Source organism: Rhizomucor pusillus (genome assembly GCF_041956525.1).
Source record: "Rhizomucor pusillus strain CBS 183.67 unplaced genomic scaffold VTP01scaffold_2, whole genome shotgun sequence".
NCBI classification, from domain to species: Eukaryota; Fungi; Mucoromycota; class Mucoromycetes; order Mucorales; family Lichtheimiaceae; genus Rhizomucor; species Rhizomucor pusillus.
The window spans coordinates 1,874,928-1,891,610 of NW_027192144.1; the positions used below are offsets into that span (position 1 = coordinate 1,874,928).

The 16,683-nt window shown below is 44.9% G+C and overlaps 7 protein-coding genes across 7 annotated transcripts; 3 read left to right on the forward strand and 4 right to left on the reverse strand.

The window, feature by feature from the left end:
* Positions 1-188: 188 nt before the first annotated feature.
* On the forward strand, positions 189-1,667 carry VTP01DRAFT_4864 (uncharacterized protein; the record flags this gene model as incomplete). The annotated part of the gene is made up of 4 exons (XM_069383592.1): positions 189-339; positions 404-451; positions 519-577; positions 639-1,667. The coding sequence occupies 4 exons, from the start codon at positions 189-191 to the stop codon at positions 1,665-1,667; spliced, it is 1,287 nt and encodes a 428-aa protein (XP_069244278.1).
* Positions 1,668-1,832: 165 nt separating this feature from the next.
* On the reverse strand, positions 1,833-3,916 carry VTP01DRAFT_4865 (uncharacterized protein; the record flags this gene model as incomplete). Its single annotated transcript, XM_069383593.1, has 9 exons — positions 1,833-2,022; positions 2,090-2,229; positions 2,296-2,721; positions 2,796-2,882; positions 2,948-3,226; positions 3,295-3,341; positions 3,406-3,554; positions 3,616-3,722; positions 3,797-3,916. The coding sequence occupies 9 exons, from the start codon at positions 3,914-3,916 to the stop codon at positions 1,833-1,835; spliced, it is 1,545 nt and encodes a 514-aa protein (XP_069244279.1).
* A 271-nt stretch (positions 3,917-4,187) lies between these two features.
* On the reverse strand, positions 4,188-6,221 carry VTP01DRAFT_4866 (uncharacterized protein; the record flags this gene model as incomplete). The annotated part of the gene is made up of 9 exons (XM_069383594.1): positions 4,188-4,332; positions 4,418-4,557; positions 4,625-4,873; positions 4,933-5,049; positions 5,116-5,199; positions 5,269-5,405; positions 5,709-5,847; positions 5,958-6,035; positions 6,102-6,221. 9 exons carry the CDS (start codon positions 6,219-6,221, stop codon positions 4,188-4,190), a joined length of 1,209 nt encoding a protein of 402 aa, XP_069244280.1.
* An 805-nt stretch (positions 6,222-7,026) lies between these two features.
* Positions 7,027-8,288, forward strand: VTP01DRAFT_4867 (uncharacterized protein; the record flags this gene model as incomplete). The annotated part of the gene is made up of 4 exons (XM_069383595.1): positions 7,027-7,609; positions 7,681-8,039; positions 8,103-8,189; positions 8,256-8,288. 4 exons carry the CDS (start codon positions 7,027-7,029, stop codon positions 8,286-8,288), a joined length of 1,062 nt encoding a protein of 353 aa, XP_069244281.1.
* Positions 8,289-8,714: 426 nt separating this feature from the next.
* VTP01DRAFT_4868 (uncharacterized protein) lies at positions 8,715-10,595 on the forward strand (the record flags this gene model as incomplete). The annotated part of the gene is made up of 9 exons (XM_069383596.1): positions 8,715-8,801; positions 8,917-8,938; positions 8,997-9,104; positions 9,176-9,214; positions 9,295-9,835; positions 9,891-10,023; positions 10,088-10,234; positions 10,292-10,477; positions 10,575-10,595. 9 exons carry the CDS (start codon positions 8,715-8,717, stop codon positions 10,593-10,595), a joined length of 1,284 nt encoding a protein of 427 aa, XP_069244282.1.
* A 248-nt stretch (positions 10,596-10,843) lies between these two features.
* On the reverse strand, positions 10,844-11,560 carry VTP01DRAFT_4869 (uncharacterized protein; the record flags this gene model as incomplete). The annotated part of the gene is made up of 4 exons (XM_069383597.1): positions 10,844-10,995; positions 11,058-11,181; positions 11,240-11,286; positions 11,353-11,560. The coding sequence occupies 4 exons, from the start codon at positions 11,558-11,560 to the stop codon at positions 10,844-10,846; spliced, it is 531 nt and encodes a 176-aa protein (XP_069244283.1).
* Positions 11,561-12,280: 720 nt separating this feature from the next.
* Positions 12,281-12,885, reverse strand: VTP01DRAFT_4870 (uncharacterized protein; the record flags this gene model as incomplete). Its single annotated transcript, XM_069383599.1, has 2 exons — positions 12,281-12,502; positions 12,577-12,885. The coding sequence occupies 2 exons, from the start codon at positions 12,883-12,885 to the stop codon at positions 12,281-12,283; spliced, it is 531 nt and encodes a 176-aa protein (XP_069244284.1).
* Positions 12,886-16,683: the final 3,798 nt, after the last annotated feature.

A 16,683-nucleotide genomic window follows, 5' to 3' on the forward strand; every position in this document is an offset into this window, starting at 1 on the left:
GTGCATAAACAGATACGAAGCGATATCTTCCGTTATCAAAGTAGAAAGGAAAAGGTCCGTGACACAAAACGCTTCTCGATCTTTTTACTCCAAAAAAGATAAGGTCTGAGATGCTGGTGGAGTATTTTCCCGCGGTTACCTTCCTCCTTGTTACCCTTTTTCACTGTCTTTTTACTCTGCCTTTCGACATGCTGGACGATCGTCCTTCTTGCTTAACCAACGAGGCTGGACCGATATACCTCTCTTCCTCAAGCTCTGTCAGTGCACCTGTTGGCAACTGCGAACAAAATAAACGTAAACGGGCTAACTCCCCACCAATTCCTCCGAGAGACGAAACAAGTAAGTTGTCTTGTTTGCTCCTGTTACATATTGTCCAATTCTCAACCGTCCCTTCCTCTAAAAGACAACATGGATGCAACACAGAATCTTTTAATTGAATTTTTACAACATGGTGAGTCATAATTCGTGAGAAAAATAGCCTTTTCTGTACGAATGTGTCGCTGATTGAAGAGCGGCAGGACAACTTGAACCAAACAAAAAGCCAGGACGAAAGCCGCTTGCAAACGATGTTTCTGAGGTACGCAGGGACCAACTATCTATATTATACGAAGCATTTGTAAGAACTTACGGCACCATAGCAAGCAGATGAAGATCCAAAGATAAAACGCAAAGTCCAGAACCGGGCAGCCCAGCGCGCATTTAGAGAACGCAAAGAACGATATGTCCGCGATTTAGAGATGAAGATGCGGCGAATGCAAGAAAGCCATGCACACACTGTGTCGCAATTGACGCAAGAAATTCAATATTTACGCGCTGTCGTGGATCGACTGAAATCTGAATTGTGCACCGTGAAAGGCATTCCCGTAGACAGTTGGCTTGTATTGTCACCGCAACCATCGCCAGCGTGGCAACCACCGCAACATCATTCGACATCGCCTTCCCTAGCACCATTTTTGACACTTGGAGCACCGCTGCAGCAATCTACATCGTCTTTTTCGTCATCCTCCTCATCCTTATCACCAGCATTATCCTCATCTTCCAACCATCATCATAATCACCAGCGTCGACCCGTACCTATTGCTCCTGCACCTGCAAAGAAGCCCGTACGAATTTTACCCCAACCCATCCCTCAACAACAGCAACAACAACGTCAGTCTCAAACTCAACAGGTCCAACCACAGCGGCCACAACAAATGCAACACCAAACACGCTCACCGCCGCAGCAACACCAGCAGCAGCAACATCGGCAGGTGGTCGATGAACAACGGTCCAAAGTCGCATCTCCGCCAAAGTCGCCAACAGCCATGTATGTTCAGTTTAGCCCGTCCAGCACTCATGATACGATGAGCGATGATTTGGGCGAGTACTTGTCCGAGTCTGCGTTCGCCAGCGGCAGCGCGAATGAAGGCTCTAGCAAGGATCTTGAAACGGCTGCTCCCGAGAAGGAGACCGAGCCACCAGAGAGTCCAAACACTCGTATGCAATATGTCTGGCGCCGCATGAACCTCTATGGTCGCTTCACCGATTTCAGCTTTGATCAGATCTGTCGGGTCGCACAGCTGGCGGATAGCCAGGATGGCGCCACATCGCGCCTTGCCGCCAATCCAGACATGGAGGACTGGGAACTCGACAAACTCATGCATCAAATGGACCCAGACCACTTGTAATTCTGCTGTCTGTATGCTAACGATACAAACACAAAGCATCCTTGTAAACTACATGCTAGATGTTTAAAGCTTACACTTTGTATCTCTTTCCTTCCCTCCCTCAGTAAATATGTTAAACAGATGCATTGTTATTGTTTTGATTTTAATAGATATCTTACTATTTCTCTAAGCAGATCTGCGCTTGAGAAGACACTTGAAGCTATTCTTTTTAACTTGGAGAGTGAAATACTGACGCACTTGCTCAGCATCCTTCATTTCTTCTGGAATGGGCTTGAAATCATAAAGCTTGAGCAAAGTAGCCAGAGCAAGGCGCATTTCCTGCATTGCAAAGTTCTTGCCAATACAGTTTCGGGATCTATAGAGCGGCAGCAAACTCTGGATAAGTTTTTCCCAAGCTTATACAAAAAGATAACTTAATTTACCCTGCGCTGAATGGGTAGAACGCATCCATATCGGGAGCAGGATCGGCGTTTTCGAGCCATCGCTCAGGACGGAACTCCTTTGGGTTCTTCCAAATACTAGGGTTCATATGCAAATGATAAATGCTGGCATTGATAATGGTCTACACAAACGCACATATCCATAAATCTTCAATGTGACACGTAAAGCCTTTACCGGTGCAACTTACGCCTTTAGGTACTAGAAGATCCTTGCCCAAGATGATGTCCTCCGTAGCAACGCGGTCAAGACCGAGAGCACCGATCCAGTCAAGACGCAGAGTTTCGCTGATAACAGCGTTGAGGTACGGCAGATGCTTGAGCTGATCGTGCTTAAAGAACTCGCCTGTTTCGAAAGGAAGTGCATCAATTTCCTGTCGCAACTTGGCGAATGCTTCCCGGTTTCGCAAAAGCTCGATGATGGCGAAACCAGTCGTGTTACTCGTGGTCTCGGAACCAGCAACAAGGAAAAGAACGGTTTCAATAATGATGTCTTGAACTGACAGTCGATCTTCTGGATTTGGCTTCTTTTGAGTGTCAATCAAAATCTGCAGAATATCGTTGCGCCGAGCAGCCTCGCCTCCCTGCATTCTTTCTTGTACAATTCTTGTCATGAACTACATACATCAATGTGATTTAATATTCGTACGGACAAACATTGTACTCTGCTTTTGATGTCTTTTGCTCTTACATCATCTACGGTTCGCCGAGCTTTGCCGCCTTTGAATGCTTTTGGCAGATATCTGATCCATGAAGCAAACACGCCATCGGCCAATATCTAGCATTATATGCTACAATTAGCAATTATCCTGTTTTCTCTGGAATTGCGTATAGTTAACATACATGATGCGCAACCATCAAGCTCTTGCCAATGCTGCCAGGAACGGGATGGTTATTGTTTTCAATCATGTGGAAAGTTTCTCCAAAAGCAGTCTCTCCAATGATATCGAGGGCCAAGCATTGGAACAAAACCCAGAGATCTACGTTACCATAGCCGTCTTGGTTTCGTGTAGCCTTGATATCTTTGTCGATCTTTTGAATAAAGGATTGTAGAGTCTTATCCATGAACGGCTCGAGAGAGTTTAGATACTTGATAGAGAAGGCTGGCGATACAACACGTCTCTTGAGAAAAGGACCGTCCATTCATTAGAATCGGTTACTTGAAACGAAAAAATATCACTGGCACTCACTCTCAGTTTATGAAATGCCTTGTCACGTGTGCTGAACATTGTCTGTTCTAAACGTATCTACGTTGAGCCGAACAGGTAAAACCTCTGATTTTACAGCTGCAGACTACTTACGATCAAGGAATCCATAGTTGGGCCCTTTCATGAGATCATCCTTGACCAGAATTTGCTTTATCATGTCCTTGTCTGATACACTAATGTATTTGGGTCCCAACCTTACAACTGACCCATACTTATTATGCAGCTCTAACATTTTTACATAACTTTTTGGAAATGGTTAGGACGCTTCTGCGCCGGCGCAGATCTGTTCTGTTGATTGCTTACCCAGTCCCCAATGGTTTTTCAAGGCTTGCTTTGCTATACTTTGAAAATCTACCAAGAAAAGGGCCAGGCAAGTGACTCAATGGCCCAAAGTAAGCGTCGTACAGTTTCTGCATGCACAGTGGTGACAAACCGTCAACATTTTCATATAGCATGGTGTACAGAAGTATTACATCATACTCACCGATACAGTGTAATATACGGCAGCGCCGATCGCCAAGGCTTTGCCAGCCTTTTCAATATCCTTGGTATTCTTTGCGACAAAGTCTGCGGCAACTGTGTAAAACTCTTCAATATTTTCCATATTAAAACTACGGAAAGATGCAGGGAAATCTCGGTAGCTTTTATGCGGACGTCGGAATTTGCAAGCTGTCAGAGGAAATTGCCTGCTTAAGGAATCCTTCGTAATTCGGTTAAAAATGGGCCGAATGATCCGCGCCGGTCATTTTGATTCTGTTTTCAGGCCATTGCAAGTCATATGATCTAACTGAAGAAAACTAATACTACATACTTATATACGTGGCCACTCAACAGGAGCGGCGCTTGATAAGACATTTGAAGCTATTCTTCCTGACTCAGAGCGTAAAGTAGTATTGGCGGGTATCCTCAACATCCTTCATTCCTTCCGGAATTGGCTTCAAATCGTAGAGCCTAAGCAAAGTGGCTAACGTGAGACGCATCTCCTGCAACGCAAAGTTTTTTGCAATGCAATTGCGAGTGCTGAACGCGGTAGCGGCGAATAAGTACGATTACGTCCCAATATCAGGATAAAGTCCAAATATCCAGGTACTACATGTGTGCTTACCCTGCGCTAAACGGATAGTATGCATCCATATCGGGAGCAGAGTCTGCGTCCTCGAGCCATCGCTCAGGCCGGAACTCCTGCGGGCTTTTCTTATACGCACCGTTCATATGCAAACTGTAGATATTAGCATTGATGATAGTCTAGAAAGCATAATTGGTGTTACACTGATAGTCATGCGTTTTCAATATTGAAGATCGGTGTACATACACCCTTTGGTACGAAAACACCCTTGCCCAGAATGATATCTTCCGAAGCCATACGGACTAATCCAGACGCAGCGATTGCGTCAATGCCAAGCGTCTCATTGATAACGGCATTGAGATAAGGCAGGTGTTTAAGTTGGTCGTGTTTGAAGAGCACGCCGTTTTCCATTGGAAATGCGTCAATTTCCTGCCTCAGTTTGGCCAGTACTTCTGGATGTCTCAGCAGTTCAATGACTGCGAAACTTTGGTATTGCTTGTAGTCTCCGTTCCAGCAACAAGGAGAAGCATAATCTCAATAACGATTGCCTCGACAGATAGCCGTTCTTCTGGATTCTCTTTTTTCTGCATATCAATCAAAACTTGTAGAATATCGCTGCGACGAGCTGCTTCTCCACCATCCATTCGCTCCCGCACAATTCTCGTCATAAGCTGGTTTAGCATAGTAACATATCGTTGGGATTAGTGGTGCCAGACGGAAGATGGTTTCACGCGCACCTCATATAGCTGTTCCCTGGATTTTCCGGCGCCGGGAATTAGGACATGCTGGATCAGCCATCCCAGAAACGTATCCATCATGACCTGCAGTAACAAGTGGTAAATAGACGTCAGATCATCCCCTCAGAATCCTCTAAAACTGCCGGGACGTACAAGCTGCACGACTTTAAGAGTTTTTCCGATGCCGATAGGCACGGGATGGTTGTTGCGCTCCAGCATATTGAATGTTTCTCCGAATGACGTCTCTCCAATGATATCAAATGCCTGGCATTGGAACAAGGACCATAAATCTACAGTTCCGTATCAATCGGTGGTGTGGTTTGTTTGGACATCGCTGTCGATCTTGCAAATAAGGTTCTAGAGCGTTTCATGCATGTATCGCTCGAGAGAGTTCACGTATTTGATGGAGAATGCAGGCGATAGGGCACGTCTCTACATAGATGTTACAAAGTTGCGAATGATCTGTTACGGTAGACTTACTCTTAATTTATGGAACGCTCCGTTTCGGGTGCTAAACATACACTCAACTACAAACATAGTTTTTCATATTACAACCTTTCTGAGAACATGGTAGTACTATACAGTATACTCACCTGGTACCTTGGTATAATTGGATCCTTTCATAAGATCATCCTTGACGAGGATCTGCTTAATCATTTCTTTATAGGATACAGCAATGTACTGAGGATCCAGGCGCACAACTAGGCCGTACTCTGCATGCAAGTCCAAATACTTTGTATGTTTAAAATTTTTCGCAGAAATAGAGAGTTAGTTGCTATCGAACACCCGTGTACTTTGTCTCTTAACAAATACCCTGTTCCCATCGGTTTTTCAATACTGACTCCACGAAACTCTATGAATCTGCCGAGAAAGGGACCTGGTAATCCGCTTAGAATACCAAAGTATGCATCGTAAAACTTCTGTACATTCAATTAGGAAGAAAAAGTCGTTGGTGATAGAGTCTGTGTTTAGTGATGTATTCATACCCAAGCTGTGTAGGAAATTGCTAACCCGATAGCTAATGCTTTACCAATATTTTCAATACCCTTGCTGTTTATCAAGACAAATTCTGCAGCTTGATTGTAAACGAATTGGGAATTCTTCATTCTTAAGAATGAGACAGAGCGAAAATCATGCGATGGGAAAACCAAAAATAGCTTTTAAAATGCCCGCAAACCCGCAAAGCTGTGTAGCATCACGGGAGGCTTTTATCTCCACAGTAACATAATGGTATTTGGCAAGCCTAATCGGGCTTCGAATAATCTCGTTTAGAGACAAACTACAAAGTTCAATAATAGTATCGTATAACAAAGCGCATCTCTGATTCTTGATGTTATCGAGATTAAGCCGGCAAGTTTGCTAAAGATGAAAATGCCAGTCATAGGTAATGAAGCGTTAAAGCTCGAGGTACTGAGAAATGGATTAGGCAAAAATGCGTGTCACCAGGTTACATGCCAGGTACCATAGCGTATTAATGCTGAGTACAGAGCAACATGAACTTTGCGACATACAAAACCTGATCTACATAAAGGTAATTAATGCTAAGCGCACTGCCAAAGTTTATCAACGTTGAGCTGCTGATGCCTGAGCACTTTGGTAATAATCAATGAAGTGAACAATGCGCAGTATTTTGGTTTTTCAGATGTTTCCTTTTTCGTCCCTGTTTCAGATTCTGAAGAAGAAAAAGATGCATAAACATCAATGCGTGTTTTTTGCCATAGACCTGTAACATGAATCCCGTTGTTTGATCTCTTTCCTCACTTTAAGTAGTCGTAGCAACTCGATAACTACAAAAAGTAATTGCGGTCTTGGACAATTTCTGATTTGAAGAAAATTGGGAACGTTGTCCTGCTATTGCTGCGCACTTTTTCCTCCCTTGCTTTCTTTCTTGCGCCTAGTTGATCGCTCGAAATGGAGAACGAGGAAAGCCCGAAACAAGACGGAATCCATGAACAACCTGACTCTGCGCAAGATTCCTCGGAAGGACATACAAGCAGCGCACAGCACGATACAAGCGATCCTTCTAGTTCGCTGTCGCACGATTACAGCAGCATTCCATCAACAACGTCCGATCCAGCCGATCGTACCACTGATCCACAAACCACGTCTGGATCTGAGTCTTTCCCATCGCTGACGTATGATCTTTCACCCGGCGCATCCATTCCCGAAGAGTATGCAGAGTTACGCCATTCGCTCCAATCCGAAGAAGGATCTCACCGTTTAAATGTGCCAGACTTCAGCAAGAACGCTACTTTGTCTCGAGAAGCTACGATACCAAAACGACGCAAATCCGACGTCGAACTAATGAATGAGAAGCGAATAAAGAGAACGAGCTTTGCAGTGAACTCTGCGCTGGGCCCACGAGGGCACAGCAACATTGTCGAATTGAGTTGTGCGTTGACAGAGGATCAGCTCGCCGATCAAATGGTGTTGTTGGGAAAAATCACAACAACGGAGCGTAACATGTTGCTTGACCGAGACCTTATACATGAAAGTAAGTAATCATCTGGTCTGGTTTGCTCTGCCTCTAGTCAAGTGAACTCAGTGTAACAATTGCAAATGTAGAAATGAAGAGCAAATCTCAGGGAAGAGACATCAGCCGGCAATCAAGTTCGACATCTACAGGCTCCCAGTATTCACATAGCAACACCGATCCGCTTTCCAGGACCGCCAAGTATACCCAAAATTCAAGAACTCGCGACTTTGAAGACTCGACTGCACCTCCCTATGAGTTGTCGTCTGAAAGCAGTAGACAGTCTGATTCACATTCTGGGTCTCACTCAGGGACTTCCTTCAGAGCTTCCTCCAAGTCATCCTCAGACAAGTCGCTGTCGAGCCACCATGCTGCTGAAGCATCGACTAATAACTTGGATGTAATACCCGAAGACAGCCATTCCAGCAACGAAGCATCATCTGGCTCAAGTGTAAGTCCAGCAACATTCTGATATCTTGCTCAGAAATGCATGTTATTGATACTTGTCTTTTAGACTCCAAAAGGAGACCAAAATACCGGAAACAGGACGACAGAGCAGGTTCAGTTTTCCATTGTAAATGAAGATGCACTTGCTAGACAAGTGAGTTATCACAGAAAGCTCTTTACTATGTGATCTTGCATTGATGACGATGATAATCTTGTGTAGGAATCCTGGGCTCTAGAAAACGATGAAGCTTAATGTCTTTGGCAGCATGACCAGTTTTGCATTCATAAACTTAATAGATTGTGTAAACAAAAGCATATACAGTACAACAAATAGACCACTGTTGTCACAGCTGATTGAACAAAGAAACCAAAAGGAGGAACCGATCCAGATCGGGTTTTGCAACCCCTACAGTACTTTGCTCAGAGACTGCTCTCGCAAGGGCAATTTTGGAAATAGAGATTTGTGGGTCGCCATCACGTGATGTGTATCAATGCAGCAAGTATTGCTGCTGCTGCAAAAAGGGGAGAAGGAAGAAGAGAGTTTTGGGGGAGGGAGCGTTTCACAAGCAAGCTGCTGAAAGCGGCGGGTCACATGTTGCAATGGAGTGCTGCAGGTATAGCATCTTGTCTCGGCGCCTTCTCCTCGAGCCATCTCTTTCACACACAAGCTGGAGGAAGGATGAACACGAGTTACTATGGATTCAAGCAGCCTGTTGCGCCAGACATGGCAACCAGTAAGGGACTGGAGTGTGAGCATTGCGTCAAAGTAAATTTTCCAAACGAGCCTCCTCACTCGTCAAAACAATGCATCAAAACAACATATCCGCTGACATCGCTTCAACCCCTTTTTCTCTTGTCTTTTCCTACGCTTCTTCTTGCAGGCACAGCTCAGCTGCGACGGCGGTGCGTAGTAGAGACACGATATACAAAAGGAAGAAATTGGCTGCTAACGATTATGTAGCGCGGCCCTGTATAAACTGTTTCAAGCGTGGATTGAGTACCACCTGCGTCGACGCTACACGAAAAAAATCTAAACAGCAGCAGGAGGAGGACACCACCAGTAACAGCGGTAACAAAACTCCAACATTGCATCACGCTGATCGCCTTCCTCTGATACACAGACACACGTATACTCTTTAGCATTTCTATACGACTCTGTACCTTCACAGCACGCGATGGGTAATCTGGACAAAGGGCAAAGAAAGGGAAAGAATCGGCCACGCTGACCAGTTGCAATTTCCCAACACATTGCTGTTTAGACCAGTTTCTCGACACTTCACAGCTCTTAAATTTTTCGCTAGCAGATCTCGGATTTGGCTCAGAAACAGCCGGGTTGGAATATGGCATTATCGGCAACATGCTCCAGAACCCATTGGATGGCGGCGGCAGCGACGGTCGGGGAGCATTATCATTTCCAGTCATGCCGCCGCCGTTCTCGTATCCGCAGACGACCACCACCTCGACAACGACGACCGCTGCACTGACTACAGCAGTAACAGCATCGACTGCTACTACCGCTGCAGCTGCGACAGCCGCCGCCAACATGGCTGCAGCGTTCTCCAACCTACTGCCTTTACAACAGCAGCAGCAACAACTGTCGTCTACATTGCCAGAAAAATCATCTCCGCCTACAACAACCATGAAGCGTGATAGTATGTCTTCAACTGGTAGCGGAAGCCATCATCCTCCAACAAGTATACGGCGGAAGCATGCTACGCCGGAAGCTGTGTACAACAGTGTACGGCGACCGTTCAATTACGCGGAAGGATTCCATTATCTGATTCAATATGTCAAGGAAAAGTAAGCAAGAGCGAAAAGAGGAAAACAAAGCTGAAATTAACAACGATACATATAGAATGGGACGAGAAGATCTGAAACGGATTAGTCGAGCGCTAGCTCTGTTTCGGCCGTCGTTTCTAGCGCTTATCATGAACTTGACGGAGGAAGATCTTGTCTTTATGGAGAAATGCATGCAGAGAACGTTGCTGGTGGGTTGGAGATGCAACGCGAGGACAATTATCTCCTAATAGCTCGGATGTCCTTGTCGTCTAGGAGTACGAGAAGCTTATCAGCTTTTCAGGCACACCCACCGTTGTGTGGCGTCGGACGGGCGAGATTTGTTTGGTCGGCAAGGAGTTTTCGCTGCTAACACAGTGGCAACGCGATACCTTGCTTGGCAAGAAGACATATATTTACGAGGTAAACCTCCACGACCTGTCTTTTGGCCCTGGCAATTAATCCTCTTTGAAAATCCAGCTGATGGATAACGAGTCAGCTGTCGAATATTGGGAAAAGTTTTCCACTCATGCGTTTGATAACACGGACAAGGCTTGCATACTGTCTTGTATACTGCGGACACCGTCGCATAAACCTGTACCGTGCACGTTCTGTTTCACCATTAAACGCGATATTTTCGATCTGCCGAGCGTTATAATAGGAAATGTAAGTATATACAGTACTCTCAGTTTCGGACCGCGGCTAGCTGTGCCACACGCTGTTGTTTATAAACCTTCAGCTCACTAATTCCCTATCTTTGCAGTTCCTGCCACTTTTGAGTTAATGTCTGATAACGATACCTCTTCTGTCGCGATAGTTTGATATCCTCTTTTATTTTTATTTGCCAAACTCATTCAATCCTTTTTCCTCTTTTCTGTATGTAAAATACTATCCGATCAAACCATGCTTTGCGAGGGATAAGAGTAGGATATATATATAGAGTCGATGATTGGGGAACATTCGATATTCTTACAACAACGATGGGATTGTTGCGTCGGACAAGGAAGAGGAGGAGGGAGCAGGAGAAACAGCTTAAGTACATTCGTCATCGTTGTCGTCGTCCTCGCCCTCGTCCTCGTCGTCACCGCAACCAGGGGTGCCTAGGACACACCATTTGACACCGATTTTGCCCACTATAGGATCAGCGAGTTCGTTGAAAACTGCAGGTGTCAAATCGAGACAGTCTAAAAGAGTATTCTTGAACGATCTATTCATTTTTACTCCTTCTTTTCTGTTTATATCTTACTTTCACCACAGCCTGGGCAAGCATCAGTTATTTGAGCCTCGGTGGATTTGCCGTTGGCTTGGATGAGAATCTTTTTGAAGCACCAGTCGCTCTTTGGGCCAGACTTGCCAAACTGGGCTATGTTCTATACAGTAATATTGGATGAGTTTCGTGTATACACGCGAGCATGTGTATATCCGTACCAGAGCAACATATTTACCAGAATCGCTTTCGCGATTTCCACAAGCACCTATGTAGCAAAACCGCCTGCATTAGCCAGCGAATTCCCGTCTGTTGCTGTCACTATGTTTCTTACCCAGGTTTCCACCTTCTTTTGCTGAATCTGGATGGTAGAAGGTTGCAAACCCTTCAAAGAGACCGTCAAAGATAGCATCAACGACGCTTGCAACGGTAGATTTGTTTTTCTTCTTGCATGACTTTTTTGCGGACGGCAGACCCAGAGATGGAATGGATGCGCATGCAACGAGAAGGAAGAACAACAGGAATAGCCGCTGCGCAAGCATTGGTAGTATTTAAGTTGGAGAGGAAGAAAACAGGATAGTAAAGAATACAGAGCGAGGAAGAAGGGAAACGAAAAAAGATAGTCTTCACCGAGAGGGAGTGAAGAAAGGATGAGGAGAAGCGTTCAAGACTATAGATATATCCAATGCAAGGAGCCCGAGGTAAGGGGCATGTACGGGGTCGTTGTTGGAGGATGTCCAGATGTACAACGGTTAAGCCTACTACTTCATTGTAAGCGAGGAAGTGAATGCGTCTTAGAAAAAGAAGTTCTCAGGGGTAAAAGCTTTTACGTACGCAGACATACGCTCAGTACAAGAGCAATCTTGGAACAACCAGTCGTTTTTTATCCTGCCACGCCACAACCTTGCTGCCTGTTTGGTTTTATCATCGGCATGCGCATTATCAACAGATGTGGCTGCATTGCTAGAACTGTACATATGCTCATTTTATACTATTCATTTTCCCTGTTGCTATTCAGTGATGCACGCCAGCGCAATGTTAACTCCACAGGAATGTCTCCAATTTTCGTTTGAAGCAAAGTTGATAAGACAGTGAGATCAATTGAAATAAAAGCGGCAAGACTGAGGCAAAAATGTCTGTGTGCTAAACTATAAGGAGTTTTATTCGTTACATTTTCCAAGACAATTCAAAAAGGGGAACGTAGCAGTCAAAAACTTGGACGATGCGCAAGAAAACAAAAACGTACAGGATGGGCGATTTCTCTAGTCGTCGTCGGAAACAACCTTCCAGGTGATATCAATCACACCTTCATCGAGGTCAGCGAGCTCCTTGAAGACTGCCGTGGTCAAGTCGAGGTCGCCGTAGTCGCACTCAGGGCACTCGTCCGTGATGGTAGCAGTAGCTGATTTTCCGCCAGCGGTGATCTTAACCTTCTTACCGCACCATTTGCTCTTGCTTGAGGAATCGCCGTATTGCTCGGCATTCTGTTCAGATATAAATGTTATTATAAGTCATCCAGTTTAAAAAAAATGCAAAATTGAGGAATCTTTCTACGTACCAGGGCTACAATCTTGGCATCGTCCTCGTTGTTAACTTCACATGCACCCTCAGAGCCGCCTTCTGTGCTCGGGATGAACCAGGTGCCGGTGCCTTTGAATGTGGATTTGTTCGAGTCGCCGCCGCCGCGCTTCTGCTTGGCCTGCAAGACACGCACAGCGCGCGGGACAGAAGGGGAGCGTCGTCGATGAGAAGATGCATGGTCCAAAACCAGGGACGACGGGGGTGCAGATCTTCGCAGGGTGGATGTGGCGTCAACGAACCAGCAAGCAAGCAAGAGCCATGACAAGAGAACAATGATGGTCTTCATCTTTTTTGTATCGTTCCGAGCGACCAGCGCAGTAGGTTACAAAGGAAAGGAAAGGAATGAGTGAAGAGAAAGAGATCTGACACCGCCACATCCATTTTTATTTATTTTGATTTTCTAGACGACGACCGAACGAGCGATCGAGAACGGAACAGACCATAGCTCGGAGTTGGGGCAGGTCTCGTTCCCGCTAATAACGATCGCCGAGCAAAACAAATCAGATTGGGTACAAAGTAACTTTCTATTTTCCAAATAAAATAAAAAATATCGTATTATATCGTATTATTTACATATCGTAATACCAAACTCAAGATATGCGATATCTTGGGTTACCAGATTCCTTTGTACCTTTGTGTCCATCTTCCATGATAGAATTTGTCGAGGCTTCCATTTCAATGGATCGTCAACAATGGTCTAAAGCGCCGTGCGTTACACGACTTGATAAATCCGGACATTGAATTTTGCTTTAGAGGCGACCAGACCGGTCGCCTTTTGGGCTTGGTGCTTTTCTACCACTGGAAATGATGAGTTGCCATAGGCGGCAAAAACTAGACAGCGACCAGAAAACGGTCTCTCTCGAGTCGCACAAGGCGCAAAGAGGATCTTGATGCGATAAAAGACAATTTTTACTGGTGCAGGTCTCTGGGAAGAAAATAAACTTCTTCGTCATCAAGCGATTTTCAAATCTCTGAAATGCATTCATACGATAATGTACGATATTCTCGAGAGAACTTGCGATGGATGACGATCTAAGGTCCTTTCGAATGGAACCGTTTATCTTTAAGAAAGATGTCAGCTTGTGAACATAGAAAAAGGTGTACTTGCTGCTGATCAAGGATGTCAGCAAATTTGCAGATCCATACGACATTATAATTGTCAACATAAAAAATTGTTCATACTTGCGACTTCGCAAGCTGCACACATTGTTTGCGATAAACTGGACACATCGTCTGTCAACAGTTTTGAATATATATTTGCAGCGCTGTCTGTTACCATGCGCAGCAGAATGGTGACAAATCATTGAAATTTCTGCCGTTAATTTGGGCAAGTCTGGCCTCGATTTTGAGGCTTTCCAAGAAAAGTTAAGGATGTTGTGTGTGTAGGTCTCAGGTACCAGGCACAGGTATATTAGGCACGGTTTTTGTCTGCTTGCTTGCTTGATGTTAGTAGATGCAGCCACGTTGTTCATGTTATTCCCCTCGCTGCATGCTGGGGAGAGAGAGCACGGACGCATTATTTCTAACGCATTTTGCACGTTTTTGTCCGTCGTTCCCTTACCGTGAGTAGTACAAGTTGACATTTGGTGGTTACGTTGGAAATTTGGGGGTCTTGGGGGACACAGATCTTCCGCCTTGGCAAATTCGTTGGTTTCGTTCTTCAGTCCCAAATCATCCAATTACAAGCGTTCGCCGTTCAAAGAATATCTGTCTCTAAATTACTTTCTCACGCAATCAAAGGAGGACGACATATTTTCTGGTGTTTTGTAATTTTCTTGGGAAAGTTTCGATCGTAGAATATTTACGGAATGATGGTGGTCCTCCTGTCATGATTTCTATCATATTGTCGACGATCCGCTAGCCGATAACAACCGAAATGTGCGTAGTTTATACCGATGGAAGGTCACGAACAATCGACCGAAAAAATTATGCTAAGGGAATAATGCGTGATCAGTTTCTATGTTAACCCTTATTGACAACAGCAAGGGTTCGCGAAGTTCACGAGATAAGGAAGAGCGCGGATGAAGCGAGACACGTGACATGCGTGTGCTATATCGTTCGCATGTAGATGTGCTGCAAAGTGTGTGGGTGGTTTAGCAAAGGAATAGCAATTTAATCATAATGATTACAGCCGCTGGGTCCCTAAAAGCAGGTTGTTCTTTGCCAAGAGTTCATCCATCTTCGATTTCTTCTTCGATTACGCGATCCAACTTGCAGCTTGCATCTTCGTGCCTGAACATAACCATAGCACATGGTTTCGTTCATACGTGCACAAGCAGGTAACATTCCTAGTAGGATAAGATGCATTTCGAGATTGCGAAATCTTTTTCATGCGTACGAATTTTTAGCGGAATATGCAAAGATAGCAGTAGAATAAGAATCATTGGTGTAGGATTAAATAATGAATATAATGATAGTAAAAATATAGAAGAGGTAACAAATGACCTTGTATAAGTTATGATTAACAGTATGATCATACCGCTGCTACTCATGAAGGTGAAATCTGGACGCGGCGCGCAATGAATTACACTAAACGCGGCCATGCATCGAGTTCTTGATGCAATTTGCACGTGGCAATTTCATGCACAAACGTGGTTCTTGATCGAGTCGGCTCATGAGATAGCGTCGAAGGGCATTCTGTTCGGTAAAATCCTCTATATCTGCATGCAAAATGCTGCTTCCTGGTAGAGTGATAGCGTTGAATGACGAAGTTTCTCAGAATTCTTGCGTGTATAATATGCGAAAATACGGCAAATCATAGCCGTGCATACGCGAGAAACAAGACGTCCTAAAGCTGCTTCTGCTTCTGCTGCTAGTGGCATGAGTGCCCGCGGCGGCGATTGATCTGCTGGGTGTGTGATGGGGAAGGCACAGACGCATTTTGTAACACCGGCCCCCTTTGTTGTACAAGAAGCTGACTTTGCAGACCTTTCGGAGCTGCTTGCCTATGACTTAACGCCTGTATGGGGGTCCACCTGGAATAACCAATAGGAAAAAACTCGAGTAAAAAGAAAAAGGAGGGGGCAGAAAGGGAAGAAATATAGCGTATATTGAGAAAGAATGAAACAGCTGGAAAGGTTGAGGAAGCGTATATGTCTGGGGACCTGAGAGAATAAACAATGCAAGGATTCTCATGTCGGAAAATCCCTGAAGTGTCGTCACTTTGTGCCACTAAGCAAGTCAAATCCCATCAAGCTATATAGCTGTAGTAGACTAAAGAATACATTTTTGGTTTGGTCATATTGAGCTACAGCTAAAAAGAATTCAGGCTGCTGCTATTGCTACTGCAGCATTTCTTCCTGTTCCTTTACAGTAGCTCTAGAACACAGGCTGCTGCCTGGACAACAACACTCCTGATTACTAATTGCGCCATTTCCGAGAGAATCAATGACTCAGGTGGTAGTTGCCAAAAAGAAGGTAGCAGTGTGCTCGGTAACTCGGTCAGTCAGGCCTGAGACCGGGTATAGCGTTCCTTCTAAAAAGCCGGTTCTCGAGCTCGGCAACGATAAACTTCTAGAATGACCACCGCCGGGTTCCATTGCGAAGACGACGCACACGCAGATGTTGTCAAATACGCAAATCAAACCCCCGTCTCGGCGGTTACATCGTAGGAGGGATGCAGAAAAAAATAATAACGATTACCACAAGGTCACATGCATTGGTTATTGCTTCAGCATCATGAATGCATCATGATCGCCAAGAAAGTCTCCGAAAGGAACGCTAATTACCAAATGTGGTGTTTGGTTGTGGCCATCACTTCGGTGAACCTCCGAGCCTGAACGTCTATTTTTTTTTTTTCGTTTGTGATACCTGTGCCGTAATGAACCTTGACGACATCACGGACAAATGATGCTCGACGGTACTGGGCACGAATTGAAACCGGATTACCAAGCAAAAGTGAATAAATTGGGTTGTTGGGTTTAGAGCCTTGACTTGAGCGTCGAGAACTGAGCAAAGGAAAATCTATAGAAATGATGTATTCTGCAAGGTAGTGTGGGCGGGCAGGGCGGCGAAAAGGAGTTGGGAGATGCAACGTCACTTTCCATTTTTCTATTACGATGCATATCTCGTTGCAGAGGCAGAA